The sequence below is a fragment of the Mesocricetus auratus genome, unplaced genomic scaffold (assembly GCF_017639785.1).
Source record: "Mesocricetus auratus isolate SY011 unplaced genomic scaffold, BCM_Maur_2.0 Super-Scaffold_100676, whole genome shotgun sequence".
Classification (NCBI taxonomy): domain Eukaryota; kingdom Metazoa; phylum Chordata; class Mammalia; order Rodentia; family Cricetidae; genus Mesocricetus; species Mesocricetus auratus.
The window spans coordinates 106,341,702-106,358,196 of record NW_024429266.1 but is presented as its reverse complement, the minus strand read 5'-3'; the positions used below and the strand labels follow the sequence as shown (position 1 = coordinate 106,358,196).

The 16,495-nt window shown below is 55.7% G+C and overlaps 1 protein-coding gene across 4 annotated transcripts; it reads left to right on the top strand.

Moving 5' to 3' along the window:
• Positions 1-2: 2 nt before the first annotated feature.
• On the top strand, positions 3-16,446 carry Slc4a2 (solute carrier family 4 member 2). 4 transcript variants are annotated; one of them, XM_013126113.3, is made up of 23 exons: positions 3-284; positions 3,597-3,710; positions 5,381-5,543; positions 5,685-5,929; positions 6,013-6,131; positions 7,191-7,423; positions 7,516-7,658; positions 8,666-8,846; positions 9,934-10,069; positions 10,167-10,332; positions 10,454-10,568; positions 10,669-10,853; positions 10,971-11,196; positions 11,373-11,588; positions 11,671-11,819; positions 11,903-12,097; positions 14,008-14,259; positions 14,369-14,458; positions 14,580-14,746; positions 15,095-15,348; positions 15,435-15,604; positions 15,952-16,125; positions 16,215-16,446. In XM_013126113.3, exons 2-23 carry the CDS (start codon positions 3,660-3,662, stop codon positions 16,293-16,295), a joined length of 3,711 nt encoding a protein of 1,236 aa, XP_012981567.1. In that variant the 5' UTR covers positions 3-284; positions 3,597-3,659; the 3' UTR covers positions 16,296-16,446. The 4 variants fall into 4 exon arrangements, with proteins under 4 accessions (XP_012981567.1, XP_012981566.1, XP_005087303.1 ...); XM_013126112.3 differs by having other exon boundaries at positions 3-501; XM_005087246.4 differs by lacking the exon at positions 3-284 and adding an exon at positions 1,409-1,571.
• Positions 16,447-16,495: the final 49 nt, after the last annotated feature.

Below are 16,495 nucleotides of genomic sequence, written 5' to 3'. Positions count from 1 at the left end.
CGCTCCGGGACTACGCGTTCCAGAATACAGCGAGGGTGGGGGTGGGGTACTCTCTGCCTGAAGTTTGCGTTTGCCGGCCTAGATCCCGGGCGCGGTTGGCCCGGCTCTGACCTGGTGGGGCGTATTGAGTCGCCAGCGACCTCCTGACAGCTTCAGCACTAGTTTCCACCTCTCCCTAGGCCACCTGGGGACCCCAGGACTGATTGGGGAATGGTTCTGAGCGATGTCTTACTGCTGATGACCTCACAGGGACCAGCTGACCACAGGGCTGGGCATCGAGACAGGTGTGCCCCTTTAGAGGCTGGATTTGAGTGGAGGGACACACGCCAGAGACCCCTCTTTTTGCTGGGCCCAATTTATCGTCTCGAAAGCCACCGGACTCCAGCGGCTCCACTTTGACATGCCGAGGCCAGCTGACTGGAGCCTGGGTGCCCCCCAGATCCCAGTCTTCAGAGCAGGCCCACTGGAGTCAGCCGGGGTGTGGCCCACGAGGACTGGCAGGTCAGTTACTCCCCTCAACAGACAAGACCACAGACAGATGCTGCACTCGGAGCAAGCAGCCTTTACCTCACCCCGCAAAGGAGTTGATTATAGATTTTCTTGCACTGCTCTCTAATTGTCTCATGATTGCATTCTTGAGGGCTGTGAACCGGGCGAGAACGGCCCCAAACAGCATTCCTCAGCGCCGGAACCAGAGTAGCGCTATTTGTTAATTAACTTACCTAAATCTGAGTGTTTTTTGCGTAAACGATATTGTGATTCGCCCATGTGGCCGACTGAAGGACGCACCAAGTGCACTCTGTGTCTGAAATAACTGACGACTTAGTTGAGGAAACAGGGTGACACGCAAAGTCTTTAAACTAGAAGTGCCGACCACGAATAGGGTTCCTTGCACTCAGCGCGGAGGCAGTTCTAGCGAAAGTGAGGAGTCCTCAGCAAGTTGTCCTGTCTTCCATCGGTTCAGGGTCAGGGTCACCCAACTCTAGCGTCACTACCCCCCCCCCCGCATTCCTGGGCCATGCTTTCTCTCAGGCAGACACCAGGGCTTTCTTGGAGGCCGTGGGGTTACTCGGGCGGGAGCCCTGCAAGAGCCTTAACGCAGACAATCTGTAGTTCAAGTCCCTGAGCCTCCATTTCCTGGCCGTACTCCACTCCCTCGGTTCCCAACGTGAAGCTGACTCCCTTCCTCCCAGAGACGGCTCACTAGAGCCAAAAAGAGGACGGCCCCGGAGCCTGGCCGGGCGTCGGGGGGAGGGGGCAGGGACGGCCCGGGTGCCGCGCCGGCGGGGTCGGGCAGTGCCTGGGAGCGCGCTCCCGCCTCGGAGTCTCGGCGCCGGCTCTCCTCCGCCTCTCGGGCAGCCGCGCCGGGGCCGCGCACGGCGCTCTGCGGGGGGCGCGCACGCTGGAGGCTGGCCTGCCCGCGGCGCGGGGGAAAGTTGAGTTGGGAGAAGTTGGGACCGGCGGGGGCGCGCCCCGGGGTGGGCACCGGGAAGTCGTCGGGAGCGCGCGAGGGTTCCGGAGGATCAGGGGAGACCCGGAGACCCCTGGGACACGAAATCCAGAGCTAGCGGGTAAGCAGATAGGTGGGGGAGGGGGAGGGCCGCGAGGGGGGGGGACTTGAGACTCGAGCGCCGAGGGAGTGGAAGTGGAGGAAAGGGCGGGGACTGGGGCGCAGGGAGCGAGGTCTCAGGGAGAAGGATGGGGAGGTGAGTGGGAGTACCGCTCCGAAGCGAGATTCCGGGGTCCGCCTCTAAAGAGTCACTTAAAGCCAGGGTGCCGCGCCCCCCTGCCACCAGGAGGGGGTAGTCTCAGGGAGCTACTGCCTTCAGCCTGCTCTCCCACTCCACGGCGGGCTCCAGACGACCCTCTGCCGCCGAAACTTGCCAGTTTGGGGTTGCCCGGGACCTCAACACCCCGGATCTCGGGATTGGAAGGCGGAGCTCTGAAAGGGGGTTCACGGGTCGGGTCAGGACTAGAGGTCAGACAGAAGGGGGAGCAACTGGGTGAAGAAGGGAGAGAAGAGCCTGAAGTTTGATCCCACCCCCCCCCCCGCAGGGGGCTGCCTTCTCTGGGTAGGGAGCGCCTTGCTGGGTGTGGAGGTAGTGCTGCCTCAAATCTGGGTCCACTTTATCAAACTCTCCGCCCCTACCAGCCCCACAGCCAAGAGCTGTGGAATGTACAAATTCACTCGGGGAATGGTTAATGCCCAAGTGGGGGTCCGGAGTGCTAATCCCTTGGGCTGGGGGAGAGATGCTAATCCTTCGGGCCCGTCGGGGCTAGTCCGGGGAATGTGCCCCCACTAGGATTATCGGCACCGATGCTCTGGACAGAGGCTGCTTTGTATTCTACTACAGCGGGGGAGGGGGAGGGGCTCATGGGTGAAGGGAGGAGGGCTTGGTGGAGGAGCACTTTTGAGGGCAAAGCCTGGAGGTGGGAGTGAGCACCTGCAGGTGCTGAGGAGAGATTCCCTATGCCTCTCCTAGACCAGGTCCTCTCCCTGGCACCTCTCCCCCACACCGGGGGCCCCGGCTGAAGGCCGACTGGGGTGGGGGAGGTGGAAAGATCAGTCAGCTGAGTTGGAGTTCTTGCCAGGAATGTGCAGCCCAGACTCCCCACCCTGGGCTGATCCCCCCCAGACCTCTATTTTTTGACTCTATACTAACCTCACTGCCAGAGTAGCCGAAAGTCAGACAACCCCAACTCCCCAGCAGCTTAGGAGAGCCTTGGGTGGTGCCCTCACTAGGAATGGGCATCCCAGTTTGCACTGGTTGGGTTCCCTCCACCCCCAATCACACCCTACAGTCACTGTCAGGAGGGCTGCCCTGTCACTCAGATTTTCCTGGCCCAAGGCTAGGGAGGGGAGGGATAGAGACTGCCCCTCAGGGTTTCTGTGCCCACCCCCTTGACATGTCACGTGCCCCTCCCCCATTATAAGTCTCACTGTCCAGTTCCTTCATTCCTCCTACTGAGTGAGTGGACGGGAGCCTGCTTCTGCCCTGCGTCTGGGGCTGCCAGCACTACCGCCCTGCCTGCCTTGTGGGAGCACACCCTCCGCACTCGGAGGCCCTCTGCTTCCTTTTTGGGATCTCTCCAGAGTTCTTTCTGGTCTCTTTTTTCTGTTTGGGAAGCCAGCCACCCTGGCCTCCACACCCCTCTTGCTCTGTGGGGTGTCTCACTCCCTACCACACCCCTTTCTGGTCTCAGGCTCACCTCAGGGGCCCCTGGTTCCTGGCCCTTCACTCCTGACCCTTCTCTCTTTATCATTCCCTCCCTCCCACTTCTCTCTTCCCAGGGCTGGGCCTTGACGCTTCCTGCCTCATTTTGGTCACTTCTTCCCTTTCTGCCTGTTTTCTTGGCTGTCTTTGTGCCGGCCCCTTTTCTGCAGTCCACCCCTGTGGTCCTCTCTTCCTATATGTAACTCTCCTCTTCGTTCCCGCCTCTCTCAGGGCCACTGTGAGGCTCTTCGTAGTCTAGAAGGGTCTTGTATGGTGGGAGACTGCGGAGTGGCAGACAGCTGAGGCACCGCTCCTTCAGTGAGCTGGGCTAGGGGCTGGCCCACGCCTCACCGATGGTGACTAGCCCTTTTCCCCACGCAGGTTATGCCTCCGCCTTGTTGCCCTGAAAGCCGAAGCGACAGCGAAAAGGGCTAAGATTTGGCCATGAGCAGCGCCCCCAGGCGCCCTGCCTCGGGCGCAGATCCTTTGCACACGGTAAGCACTGCCTGCAGGTGAGTGGACCAAAGCTGCAGTGGGGTGGGATGCAGAAGCTCCAGAAAAAGAGGCTGTGTTGGATTGACAGGCATTGCCCTCTGTATGTAGGCTTTGCTGAGTGTATGGGGACGCTGAAATGGGGAAGGGAGGGACAGGGGGCCTCCATTTGTTTGAGGAGTTGAGGCCAGTTTAGCCACAATTGGACAGGAGTTTGAGGGCCCTGGATTGTAAGCCCTGTTGCCTTCTCTGACTGGGTCTAACTGCATAGGCCCCCAAGAAGGTCTGTCCACCAAAGTTCTAGTCGGAGCTTGCCTGCAGGGACTGGCCCCGCCCCTGGCCCACGTGCCATCCAGGCCCCCTTCCCCCCTCCCCAAAGTGGCCACTACCCCACATGGCCTTCTTCTGATTTTCCTAAGAAGGCTAATGATTAACTCCGGTGGCACAATTCAGCCGCTTTATATTGGTCCCTTTAGCCCATTGGGACACGTGACTGGGAAGGGACACTGGCTGGTGCCTCCCCTTCTTCTAGGTTCACCCTTGCCGCCATGGACTTCCTCCTGCGGCCTCAGGTTGGGGAGATGGCCCCCTCCCCTTCCCCACAGGCTCCTCAGGAGCTGATGCCTCGCTTGCTCCCTAGCCGCTCCCTCACTCGCTGCAGCTTCTTCCTGCCCAGCTGCTTCTGGTGGGACCGGGTTGAGCGCTTGGGATAGTCTGCTGGAGCTGCAGGGATGGCTGGGCAGAGCCTCCTTCTCCAGTCCCTTAACCGTGCCTGCCTTGGATGTTTTCTCTGCCCCCACCTCCACCCCTGCATGTCTCCCCAAGACTGGCCCTCCTCCCTGGCTCTTCCTGGCTGTGGCAGCTGGCGCTGCCATGAAGGGGTAGCATACCCTGGCCTTTGGAGGTCCTGATGCCCTTCAGGTCCTGAAGCTCTTGAGCAAATATTTGGTGGTGGCGCCTGGAGCTGAGACCTGCTGGGGGTGGGGTGGGTGGGGGCTGGACCAATGCTGCTGGTCCTTCAGCCAGGCTGAGCTTTCCTGCATTTCTGGCCTGTACTGGCCCTGCTGTCAGCTGCTGCTCTCCCGCAGGATGACTCAGGTGGGGGGGAGTGGGGGTGGGGTGAGGGGCGGGGCCGACTGGCTGGCTGTGAGGGGAGGGCAGTGCTGCCCAGGTGGGCATGTGTGCTTCTGTGAAGCACATGGGGGCTTTCTAGTCACACAGGAGCATGCATTCCTGCCCAGACAGGGACAGGTTTGACTCAGAAGTACTCTGAGGCAAGCTTAGATGCCTTCAGAAGTTACTTTTAAGGCTCAGCAATTGTTCTCCGGCCAAAGGAATTTCTTCTGCCACAGTAACAGGGAAATTCACATTCTGCCTGGTTGCAGAAGGGCTAGACCAGGAATTCTGTGGAGTCTTCTAGTGTGGGCTTGCCCAGGATTTATTGTGCTCTTTTTAGGGGGATAAGCTGCTGGGGAGCTGGGTTTCTGGCATTGGAGATCACAGTTGCTGGGGATGTGGATTAGGTCCCTGTGTTGGAAGGGTTGGGTTGCTGCATATAGGGATTCAGTTTGTACGTTGGAGATGATAGGTTGCTGGAGTCACTGGATCTCTAGCCCTGGGCAGGTCAGGGCCTTCGGGTAGAGTTCCGAGTGAACCCTGTGTTCTCTCCACAGCCAGAGCCAGAGAGCCTGGGCCCTGGAACACCTGGGTTCCCTGAGCAGGAGGAAGACGAACTTCGTACCCTAGGTGTGGAACGGTTTGAGGAGATCCTTCAGGAGGCTGGATCCCGTGGAGGAGAGGAGCCAGGCCGCAGCTATGGGGAGGAAGACTTTGAATGTGAGGAGGCAAACAGGGAAGGGAGGCTGAGGGCTCGGTTCAGACTCTCCTACAGAGAATGGAGGGTCTCAGCGGGAGAGAGCAGGATGGGAAGGAGGGTGCTGTGTCTGCCTACTGCCACGCCCTCCCTCCTCCCCACAGACCACCGCCAGTCCTCCCACCATATCCACCACCCGCTGTCCACGCACCTGCCTCCTGATGCCCGCCGCCGCAAAGCCCCCCAGGGCCCAGGACGCAAGCCTCGGCGGCGCCCCGGGGCCTCTCCCACTGGGGAGACCCCCACAATCGAGGAGGGGGAGGAAGATGAGGATGAAGCCGGTGAAGCTGAAGGGCCCAGGGCTCCCGCACAGCAGCTGTCCCCTGCCTCTACACCTTCTGCAGTGCAGGTAAGTGCTGCCTCCGCCCCGGGAACCGCCCCATCTGCGGGTCCTGGCCTCGCCTTACCCTTCCATGTGGGTTCCTGTCACAGTTCTTTCTCCAAGAAGATGAAAGTACAGAGCGGAAAGCAGAGAGGACCAGCCCATCTCCCCCTACACAGATGCCCCACCAGGAGGTACCTGCTCGAGCCACCAAAGGGGCACAGACAGGGTAAGTACACTGTACTCAGCAGTGTCCCAAGTAGGCATTCCCCTTGCTGGAGCAGGGAGGAGGTAAGAAAGAAAGCAGGAGTCCTGCACTAACTGGACCAGGGTTCAGATCCCAGGCCTGCCTCTCACCAGCTGCTTGGGAGGTGATGGCACGGCAGAATGGACTCACTGGCCTTGATAAGGATTACAGGGTAGCTTAACAATCTGAGCTGCCTGCATCCTCAGCGCTGGCTCGAGTGCTGGACCAATGATGCAGTGCTTACTGGAGCCCCTCTTGTTCCTGGGAGCTGCCAAGTACAGCTAGTTGGAAAGCGAATGCTGCCACATGAAGAGGCAGCAGAACATCACTACCTCAGTGACCTGGCTCAGGCAGAATCAGTACATGTAGTTGATAGGGGGGCACTAGCCAGAGAAGGCTTCCAGAGGAAATGACTTTGGACACAATCTCAAGGTTACGACTATCACAGACCTGTTGTTTTCTGGGTACCAGGCAGCGTGACCTGCTATGTGAAATAAAGGGCATGGTGCCCCCTAGAGAATGAGTACAAGGCTCGCTGGGTGCCAGGCTGGCACTAAGGAGAGAAAGGAGAAGCAGGCAAGACTGTGGCATAGAGAGGTCATGGCTGGGTGGAGGCTGGCATTGACAGAGAATAGGAGTAGGGCAGGGCCTGGTATCTCTGAAGAGCAAGGCTCACTCCTTCATAAACATAGGTGCCTGGCTACAATTTCAAAGCCCATTTCCAGGTTGGAAGGGCAAGGGACTTAATATTGATAAATGTCATTTTCCCAAAACTTCACCTTCTAAAACACCAAGGAATGCTGGCCTTTGCCCGTGTTGTGAGGAAGGCTTATGTCCAGATGAGCCTTAGGGTGACTGCTGGGGTTGCACAGCCATAAAAGGCTACAGCTGGGCTTCAGATGCTGGCTGTTGGCTTTCGGAGTCCTCGGTCTTCTCCCAGGCCCACCTTGAAGAGTGGGAGTGAGCAGAGCCGAGGTACATGCGGCTTTCTGCCTAGGAAAGGAGGCTGGCGTTTTGGGCTCATGGCTGTTCTTTCTGCAGAACTCTGGTAGAGGAGATGGTAGCAGTGGCCAGTGGCACAGCTGGAGGTGACGATGGCGGTGCTGCAGGGCGTCCCCTGACCAAAGCCCAGCCTGGACATCGAAGTTACAACCTTCAGGAGAGACGACGAATTGGCAGCATGACAGGGGTGGAGCAGGCACTACTGCCCAGAGTCCCTACTGATGAGAGCGAGGCCCAGACACTGGCCACAGCCGACCTTGACCTCATGAAAAGTGAGTGCTGCTGGGGCCTATAATCAGTCTCGTTGGTGGGACAGAGGGTAAGAAAAGGAGCAAACTGATCCTGGCCCTCTGCGTGTCCCCAGGTCACCGGTTTGAGGATGTTCCTGGGGTACGGCGACACTTAGTGAGGAAGAATGCCAAAGGGTCTACACAAGCTGCCCGGGAAGGTCGAGAGCCTGGCCCCACACCTCGAGCACGACCACGGGCCCCCCATAAGCCCCACGAGGTACAGCTGTCTGATTCTTGTCTTCTGTCACCTCCCCTTCCACCAGTAGTGACACAGCGCCCAGAGCTGCCTCTGGTGGGGAAGGCTGCCCACTGCATCCTTAGGGCAGTGTGGTGTCATGTCCGTATGGGTCAGGTGAGCCTTCAGTGCAGTGTGCATCATGGCCATCTGCTGGCAGGCTGTAGTAAGTGGTCTCGGGGAAACAGAAGAATCCTCAGGCTACTGCATATAGTAGTTCATTTTCAAAGCCCAACCTCCCTGCTCAGTTGACCCTCCCAACAGCTGGTGAAGGTGACAGCACAGGTGGTATCAGCCCATAACCCAGTCTGTTCCTTGAGCAAGGTTACTGTGTTATTTAGGGACACTGCCCATCTTAGACTGCAGTGCTCTGAACTTTGACATAGTGTGTGTTTAAATGTTTTTATTGAGATATAATAGCACTATAGTAAATTGCACTTGTGCCAAGTGTCCAGTCCAGGGACACACTGCACCCACAGCACCCAGATGGCCACTGCCCAGCTAGAGAGGGTTCCCACCCTCAGCAACTCATTTCCTGCTACCTCCCTGGCAGTGTCCTATAGAGGTGACCATGCCCTGTCATTTTTGAAAGATGGGGTCTCATTTTGTAGTCTAGCCTGGCTTGGAATTCACTACGGAGCCCAGGCTAGCCTCCACCTTCAGGCAGCATTCTCAGCATCCTGAGGCTAGGATTACAGAAACAATCCACAAGTCAGTTGCTGTTAGTTTTATCAGTTCCCCGTTGGTCTCCAGAGGGCCATGACTTCCTTGCATGGTGACTCCACTTGGCTGTATGAATCCTGACTCAGTTCTCTAACTGCTGTGGAGGTGGTCATCATAGGCATTTTACAGATGAGGGATTAGTCAGTCACACATGCCTGTGCACCATCCACCATGGTCATGTACCCCTTCTGATGCTGCTTCTCCTGAGGTGGATCCCAGCATCCTCTGGCTCTGTTTCCTGAAGCATTTTCTCATCTCATCCCAAGGTGTTTGTGGAACTGAATGAGTTGCTATTGGACAAAAACCAGGAGCCTCAGTGGCGGGAGACAGCCCGATGGATAAAATTTGAGGAGGATGTGGAGGAGGAGACTGAGCGCTGGGGGAAGCCTCACGTGGCCTCCCTGTCCTTCCGGAGCCTGCTGGAGCTCCGCAGAACACTGGCCCATGGTACAAGTCCATTCTCCTGCTACAGGGACCCTTTCCTTCTATCTCCATAACTGAAGCTAAAAATGACTTGAAAGCATTTTGATGAAAATGTCTGAAATTCCTCACATGCCTTGTTAGAGTGTTTTGTTTTAGATGTCTCAAGTAACCCAGGCTAACCTTATACTTAATACGTAGCTGGTACTGGCCTTGAACTTCTTATCCTCCGTCCTCTGCCTCCTGAGTGCTGGAATTACCAGCATGTGCCACCACACCCAGCTCCCTTCTTAACATCTTAGAGGATCTGGGAATATTACCTAACCTGCCAGGCTGTCTAAACTTCATTGAATAACCACAGGCACAGCCTCAGTGAACTTGCTTCCTCCTTCCTGTTGGGTAATCACTCCCAGTTGTTCTTTGAAAGGCTGTTTCTAAGCAGCTGAGGGCAGAGAACTCTGCTGTTGGAATTGTTTCCAAACAAAGAACAAATAGGCTGCAAGTGAGGTTTCTGGGCTTTGGGTAAAACGCCAGAGGGAGAGCTTTATCTCTTAGGCTGTTTTGGCTGCTTAGGAGCATTTGAGTCTGTTTATTCCTTAGTTCTTTGTTCTAGAAAGTTGACCTTGCCAGATAAGTGGCCTGGTAGCTTTTGAAGAGAGTTTCATTTCTATATGTTTTTGAACTATCAGCAAGTACCCACTGGGCTTGCAGAAGTGAAGGGGGAAGTCTGGGAACTTTCAGTTGACCCCAGGGTTGCCATGTGAACCAGGCCACAGACCAGCTGGAACACGAGGGAGAGCTAGGACCCCAGGAGCATCACGAGGAGGCAGCACTGTGCGTTTCTATCAGCAAAGCGGACATAGGTGCAGTGGGTGCCCTGGGCAACCCACGCTGGGTGCTGCTTGGATCACTCAATCTTGGTAGCTTCTATTAGCCTTCTAGAGTATTCCAGGGAAGGGACAAGGAAGGTGAGAAAGGCAAAGTGATAGGGGCTTCAGGGGCAGAACCGGCCCACGTTACCTGGCTGCCCCAACATGCCCCTTCTCCCTCCCGTCTGCTCCCCACTGTTGTTACTGGTTCTGGGTGACAAACTCTCCCTGCCACCTTACTGCAGGAGCTGTGCTCTTGGACCTCGATCAGCAGACCCTGCCTGGGGTAGCCCACCAAGTGGTAGAGCAGATGGTCATCTCTGACCAGATCAAGGCAGAGGATAGAGCCAATGTGCTACGAGCCCTTCTGCTGAAGCACAGGTATGGCCTTCAGGGCAGCAGGACCCAGTCACATCCTGCCTCCCTGGTCCTCCTCACTGTCGCCTTTCCTGACCCTCACTGCTCTCTGTCCCACTAGCCACCCAAGTGATGAGAAAGAGTTCTCCTTCCCCCGAAACATCTCAGCGGGTTCTCTAGGCTCCCTGCTGGGGCATCACCATGCCCAGGGGACGGAGAGTGACCCTCATGTCACCGAGCCTCTCATTGGCGGTGTTCCTGAGACCCGACTGGAAGTGGATAGAGAGGTGAAGGGGGGACCCTGCCTAGGGGCTGGCAGTCGGGTGTGAGCAAGCCCAGTGCTGCTAGGGCATGTGGGGGTGCTGCCTGCACTGAGCTCTGTCCTGTTCCTCCCACCCCAACCCCCAGCGCGAGCTGCCACCCCCAGCCCCACCTGCAGGTATTACCCGCTCCAAGTCCAAGCATGAGCTGAAGCTGCTGGAGAAGATCCCTGAAAATGCCGAGGCTACAGTGGTGCTCGTGGGTATGTGGGGAAGCTAGGAGTCCTTAGAGGCTGGGCCATCCTGGACTCAGACTACAGGGTCCTGCCACCCACTCTTGCCCATGGTGGCTCATATCCCTAGGCTGTGTGGAGTTCCTTTCTCGCCCCACCATGGCCTTTGTGCGTCTGCGGGAGGCTGTGGAGCTGGATGCAGTACTGGAGGTGCCTGTACCCGTTCGTTTCCTCTTCCTGCTACTGGGGCCCAGCAGTGCCAACATGGACTACCATGAGATTGGCCGCTCCATCTCCACCCTCATGTCTGACAAGGTCAGCTTCTGCATCTGACCCTGTGCGACCCTGCCTCGGTCACTAACCTTGTGCATCCCCGTTCCCAGCCTATGGCCCCCTCCAAGTATACTCCCTTATTCCTGTCTGCTTGGGCAGCAATTCCACGAGGCAGCTTACCTGGCAGATGAACGGGACGACTTGCTGACAGCTATCAATGCCTTCCTGGACTGCAGTGTGGTGCTCCCACCTTCAGAAGTGCAGGGCGAGGAGCTGCTGCGTTCCGTTGCCCATTTCCAACGCCAGATGCTAAAGAAGAGAGAGGAGCAGGGCCGCCTGCTGCCCCCTGGGGCTGGGCTAGAGCCCAAGTCTGCCCAAGATAAGGGTACGCCCATGTAGGCCCGGGCTAGGTGATGCTACCTTAAGGACGAAGCCCAAGGGCATAGAAGGCTTGTAGGGACCTGACAGGAGGCCAGCTACGTTGGTCTGTGTTCATGGAAGAGGCCTGATGGGGTGGGTAGGGGGGCACCACAGGCACCCTGACGGAGGCCTGGGTTGCAGCGCTCCTGCAGATGGTAGAGGTGGCAGGTGCAGCTGAAGATGACCCCCTTCGGAGGACGGGCCGGCCCTTTGGGGGGCTGATTCGTGACATGCGGCGCCGATACCCCCACTACCTGAGTGACTTCCGTGATGCACTTGACCCCCAGTGCCTGGCTGCTGTCATCTTCATCTACTTTGCTGCTCTGTCTCCTGCCATCACTTTTGGGGGGCTACTGGGTAAGGAGAGGCTGCAGTGGGGGTAGCAGGGATGCATAGGGCCTGGCCACCAGGTACTAAACTTGCTCCTTTCCCCCTCCAGGAGAGAAGACACAAGACCTGATAGGAGTATCAGAGCTGATCATGTCCACAGCGCTCCAGGGTGTGATCTTCTGCCTGCTGGGGGCTCAGCCGTTGCTGGTGATTGGCTTCTCTGGGCCCCTGTTGGTCTTTGAGGAGGCCTTCTTCTCGGTAAGAGCTCTCTGTCCCACTCCACTGCCCTTCCTGGACATGGTTCCCATCACCCCTAAGGGCTCCCCACCTTCCCCGTTCAGTTCTGCAGCAGCAACCAGTTGGAGTACTTGGTGGGCCGAGTGTGGATTGGCTTCTGGCTGGTGTTCCTGGCTCTGCTCATGGTGGCTCTGGAGGGGAGCTTCCTGGTCCGCTTCGTCTCCCGATTCACCCAGGAGATCTTTGCCTTCCTCATATCCCTCATCTTCATCTATGAGACCTTCTACAAGCTGATTAAGGTGGGCATGTGTGGGCTACAGAGGGCCTGGGCGTCCTGTCTTGAGAGAAATGTTCTAATTCAGCTTTATGATGTGTCGTGTGTGTGCTGTGTCAGAGGACAACCCCGCTTTTTTCACCTTTTGGTGGAGCTCGGATTGTCAGGCTGGGCATCAAGTGCCTTTACCCATTGAGTCCTATTGCAGGGTTCCTTCCTTGCTTTCGTCATCTTGTGTGTTTTTGTGTCTTGTATCTTGGTTCTTTCTTCTGGACTACAGGCCAGGCTAACCCTGGCATCCCCTGGGAGTCTGTCCATGAGCACAGAGTGACATGGAGTCGTGAGGGTTGGAAGAGCTGGGTGAGCAGGAAGGTCACTGGGAGTGTGGCAGAGCTGCAGTCTGTGTGCTCCCCACTCTGTCCCCAGCCTTTCCATGATCCCTGTCGTCAGAACACACAGATCAGCCTTTCAAAAGCACATGTTTTTAATAGCAAGGATAACATACACGTGCATTAGAATCAGGAATGTAAAAACGTGTCACCAGAGGTGACACACAGTCTGCACATCCAACACAGTGTCAGGAGTTACTATCCTTGAGTCTCTGTGTCCATGGCTGCTCCTCTCCCCCGGAGCCCAACTTTAACTGGACTCTTTAGTCTCAACTAAATCTTTTTCTTTTACCTCATTTTCAGTTTCAAATTCTTTAAAAAAAAAAAAAAAAAAAAAGGCCAGGCGTTGGTGGCGCACACCTTTAATCCCAGCACTCGGGAGGTAAAGGCAGGCGGATCTCTGTGAGTTCGAGGCCAGGCTGGACCGACAGCCTCCAAAACAATACAGAGAAACCCTGTCTCGTAAAAACCAAAAAAAGAAAAAAAAAAAAAAAGAAATATTGGGGCTAGAGGCAGAGGCAGGTGGATCTCTGTGAGTTTGAGACCAGTCTGGTCTACAGAGTGAGTTACAGGCTAGCCAGGGCTACATAGTAAGATCCTGTCTCAAAAAGGAAAGAAGAAATATTGGTAAAGGGCCAACAAGATGACCCAGTAGGTGAAGTTACCTGCCACTAAGCCTGATAACTTGAGTTTTATTCTTTGGACCTATCTAACAGTAGAAGAGAACTGAGTCCCTAAAGTCATACTGATCTCCACATGGGTGCTGTGAGTAGCACATGCATGCCTACATATATACATACATGCACACATACATGCATACATAAATACACACATTAAGTAAATATAATAAAGTTAAAGAAAAAAGTAATGGGGCTAGGCTGTGGTGGCACACGCCTTTAATCCCAGCACTGGGAGGCAAAGACAGGCAGATTTCTGAGTCTGAGGCCAGCCTGGTGTACAGAGCAAGTTCCAGGACAGCCAGGCCTACACAGAGAAACCCTATCTCAAAAAACCAAGGAAAAAAATTGCCAGAAGGTGGTGGCTCACGTCTTTAATCCCAGCACTTGGAGGCAGAGACAGATGGATTCCTGTGAGTTTGAGGCCAGCCTGGTCTGTAGAGCAAGTTCCAGGACAGCCTCCAAAAGTTACAGAGAAACCCTGTCTCAAACACACAAAAGTAATCACCAATGAATTCAGTGAAAGTTTCCATACATACATCTCACACTTTGTATGTCTGTGGTCAGACCCTGTGCATGTAAATTTGTGACTGTAACCTTTTTTGAGACACTGAATGACTTAGTGTTAACTGGGTTTTTTAAACACGGCACATTGCAGTGTTACATGTCCTCCTTTCACAGGGCCATTCTGATCTTCTCTGTACTCAATTTTAGTATCTGTGCTACTGAAGCAAGTACTAAGTAATTTTCTTAACCTGGTAAGGCAAGCTTCTAGAAGGCAGGCTGGCCTTTGTTAAACTCCCACTCTAGCTCACCAACATCCAGCCTGGCCCCAGTTCAGCCCATAATCCTTTCTGGCACCTCCCCAGATCTTCCAGGAACATCCCCTCCATGGCTGCTCAGTCTCCAACGACTCAGAGGCAGACAGTGGCAGTGGCAATGTGACTTGGGCAGCAAGTGAGCTGGTGTCAGACAACAGCAGCACAATCCTGCAGTCTGAGCAGCAGAGGCTCCGGGGCCAGCCCAACACAGCCTTGCTGTCACTGGTGCTGATGGCTGGCACTTTCTTCATCGCCTTCTTTCTACGTAAATTCAAGAACAGCCGGTTCTTCCCTGGCCGGGTATGTAGGCTTGCAGACTAGAGTAGCTGAGGATAGGAATGGGATAATTGGAAGTATGGGGGTTTTGTGTGGGATAGGAGGGTTCTGAGCATGGTTCTTGCCCTCTTAGATCCGGCGGGTAATTGGGGACTTTGGAGTGCCTATCGCAATCCTCATCATGGTGCTTGTGGACTATAGTATCGAGGACACCTATACCCAGGTAAGGCATTGCACAAGTGGCAGCAGGAAGGTGCTGCTGGCCCTGGGCTGTCCCCACCACCTTGGGTTCTGGTGTCCACTTAGTCCCCTCTGTGTAACAGCACACTGCCTCTACCTTGCAGAAGCTGAGTGTGCCCAGTGGATTCTCCGTGACAGCGCCAGATAAGCGGGGCTGGGTCATAAATCCCCTTGGAGAAAAGAGCCCCTTCCCTGTGTGGATGATGGTGGCCAGCCTGCTGCCTGCTGTCCTGGTGTTCATCCTCATCTTCATGGAGACACAGATCACCACGTGAGCCATCCTAGCTAAGGGGCTAGAGTCCCTAGCCAGCTCAGGATACAGTATAGGATCTGTCACCATGGGACAATGACCTCAGGGGACCCTGAATGCCAGCCCAACCAGCTTCTTCCACAGGCAATAACATGTCACTGATGTTAGCTGGGGTGGGACAGGGTACATAGCAGGGTTTGCCAGGAAGAATCCTGAAAGATACAGGCTAAGGACACATGTTCAGTTCTGTGATGGAGGCCAAGTCCCAGTGGGATGGACAGAGATCACCGGAAGCAGTTGAGACATGCTGGAATGATGATCTCCCATGTTGTGGGTACCCTAGGGTTCATAGTGCCTGTCCTCTCCCAGGCTGATCATCTCCAAGAAAGAGCGGATGCTGCAGAAAGGCTCTGGTTTCCACCTGGACCTGCTGCTCATTGTAGCCATGGGTGGCATCTGTGCCCTCTTTGGCCTTCCTTGGCTGGCTGCTGCCACTGTCCGCTCTGTCACTCATGCCAACGCACTCACTGTCATGAGCAAGGCTGTGGCCCCTGGGGACAAACCCAAGATTCAAGAAGTCAAGGAGCAGCGTGTGACAGGGCTGCTGGTGGCCCTACTTGTGGGTATGCTGTCCTTACTCTGAACCTTACCATCCCTGTAGGTCCCCGGGTTCATTGGAGGGAACCAACTGTTTCCTATTCTTTCCCAGGCCTCTCCATGGTCATTGGAGACCTACTGCGACAAATCCCCCTGGCCGTACTCTTTGGCATTTTCTTATACATGGGAGTAACTTCCCTTAATGGGATCCAATTCTACGAGCGGTTGCACCTGCTACTCATGCCACCCAAACACCACCCAGATGTTACCTATGTCAAGAAAGTAAGTTCCTAGCCGGGCGGTGGTGGCGCAAGCCTTTATAAAATTCCAGCACTCGGGAGGCAGAGGCAGGAGGATCTCTATGAGTTTGAGGCCAGCCTGGTCTACAGGGTGAGTTCTGGGGCAGCCTCCAAAGCTACACAGAGAAACCCTGTCTTGAAAACAAAACAGTAAGTTCCTGCACTGAAGGGGTGCAGAACCCCATCTTAGCCAGACCATTTGCCTCCTCCTTGTACAGAGGAGCTCTAGAAATCCCCCATGGTAGTTCATCTCCCAGGGGAGAGGAAGGAAAGTCCGTGTCCTTCTGGCTAGCTGGGATGTATGTCTAGGCCACCTCATCTCTGTCCCAGGTTCGGACCATGCGGATGCACCTGTTCACCGCCTTGCAGTTGCTCTGCCTGGCCCTGCTCTGGGCAGTTATGTCCACAGCCGCCTCCCTGGCCTTCCCCTTCATCCTCATCCTCACAGTGCCACTGCGAATGGTGGTACTTACCCGCATCTTCACCGAGCGAGAAATGAAATGTGTAAGCACCCCTGCTCCTCTCCTCTGCCCCCCAACAAACTCCTCTGTTCCATGATTCTGTAAAGGCCAACCCTTCCATCTCTCTCACAGCTGGATGCTAATGAGGCGGAGCCAGTGTTTGATGAACGTGAAGGCGTGGATGAGTACAACGAGATGCCCATGCCAGTGTAGCTGCTGTTCAGAGGCAGAGCAGTGGGACTTATGGGTAGGGGACCGGGGAGGGGGCTGGGGCTCCCCTCCTCCTGCCCCTCCTCACTTTTATTTAAGTGAATAATTTAAAGCCTCCTTCTCCCCACACTGCAGTAAAGTGCTTCTACCCCAACTAGGCCTGCTCTTATTTGTTGGTGGGGGTCATGAATGGAAAGAGATAG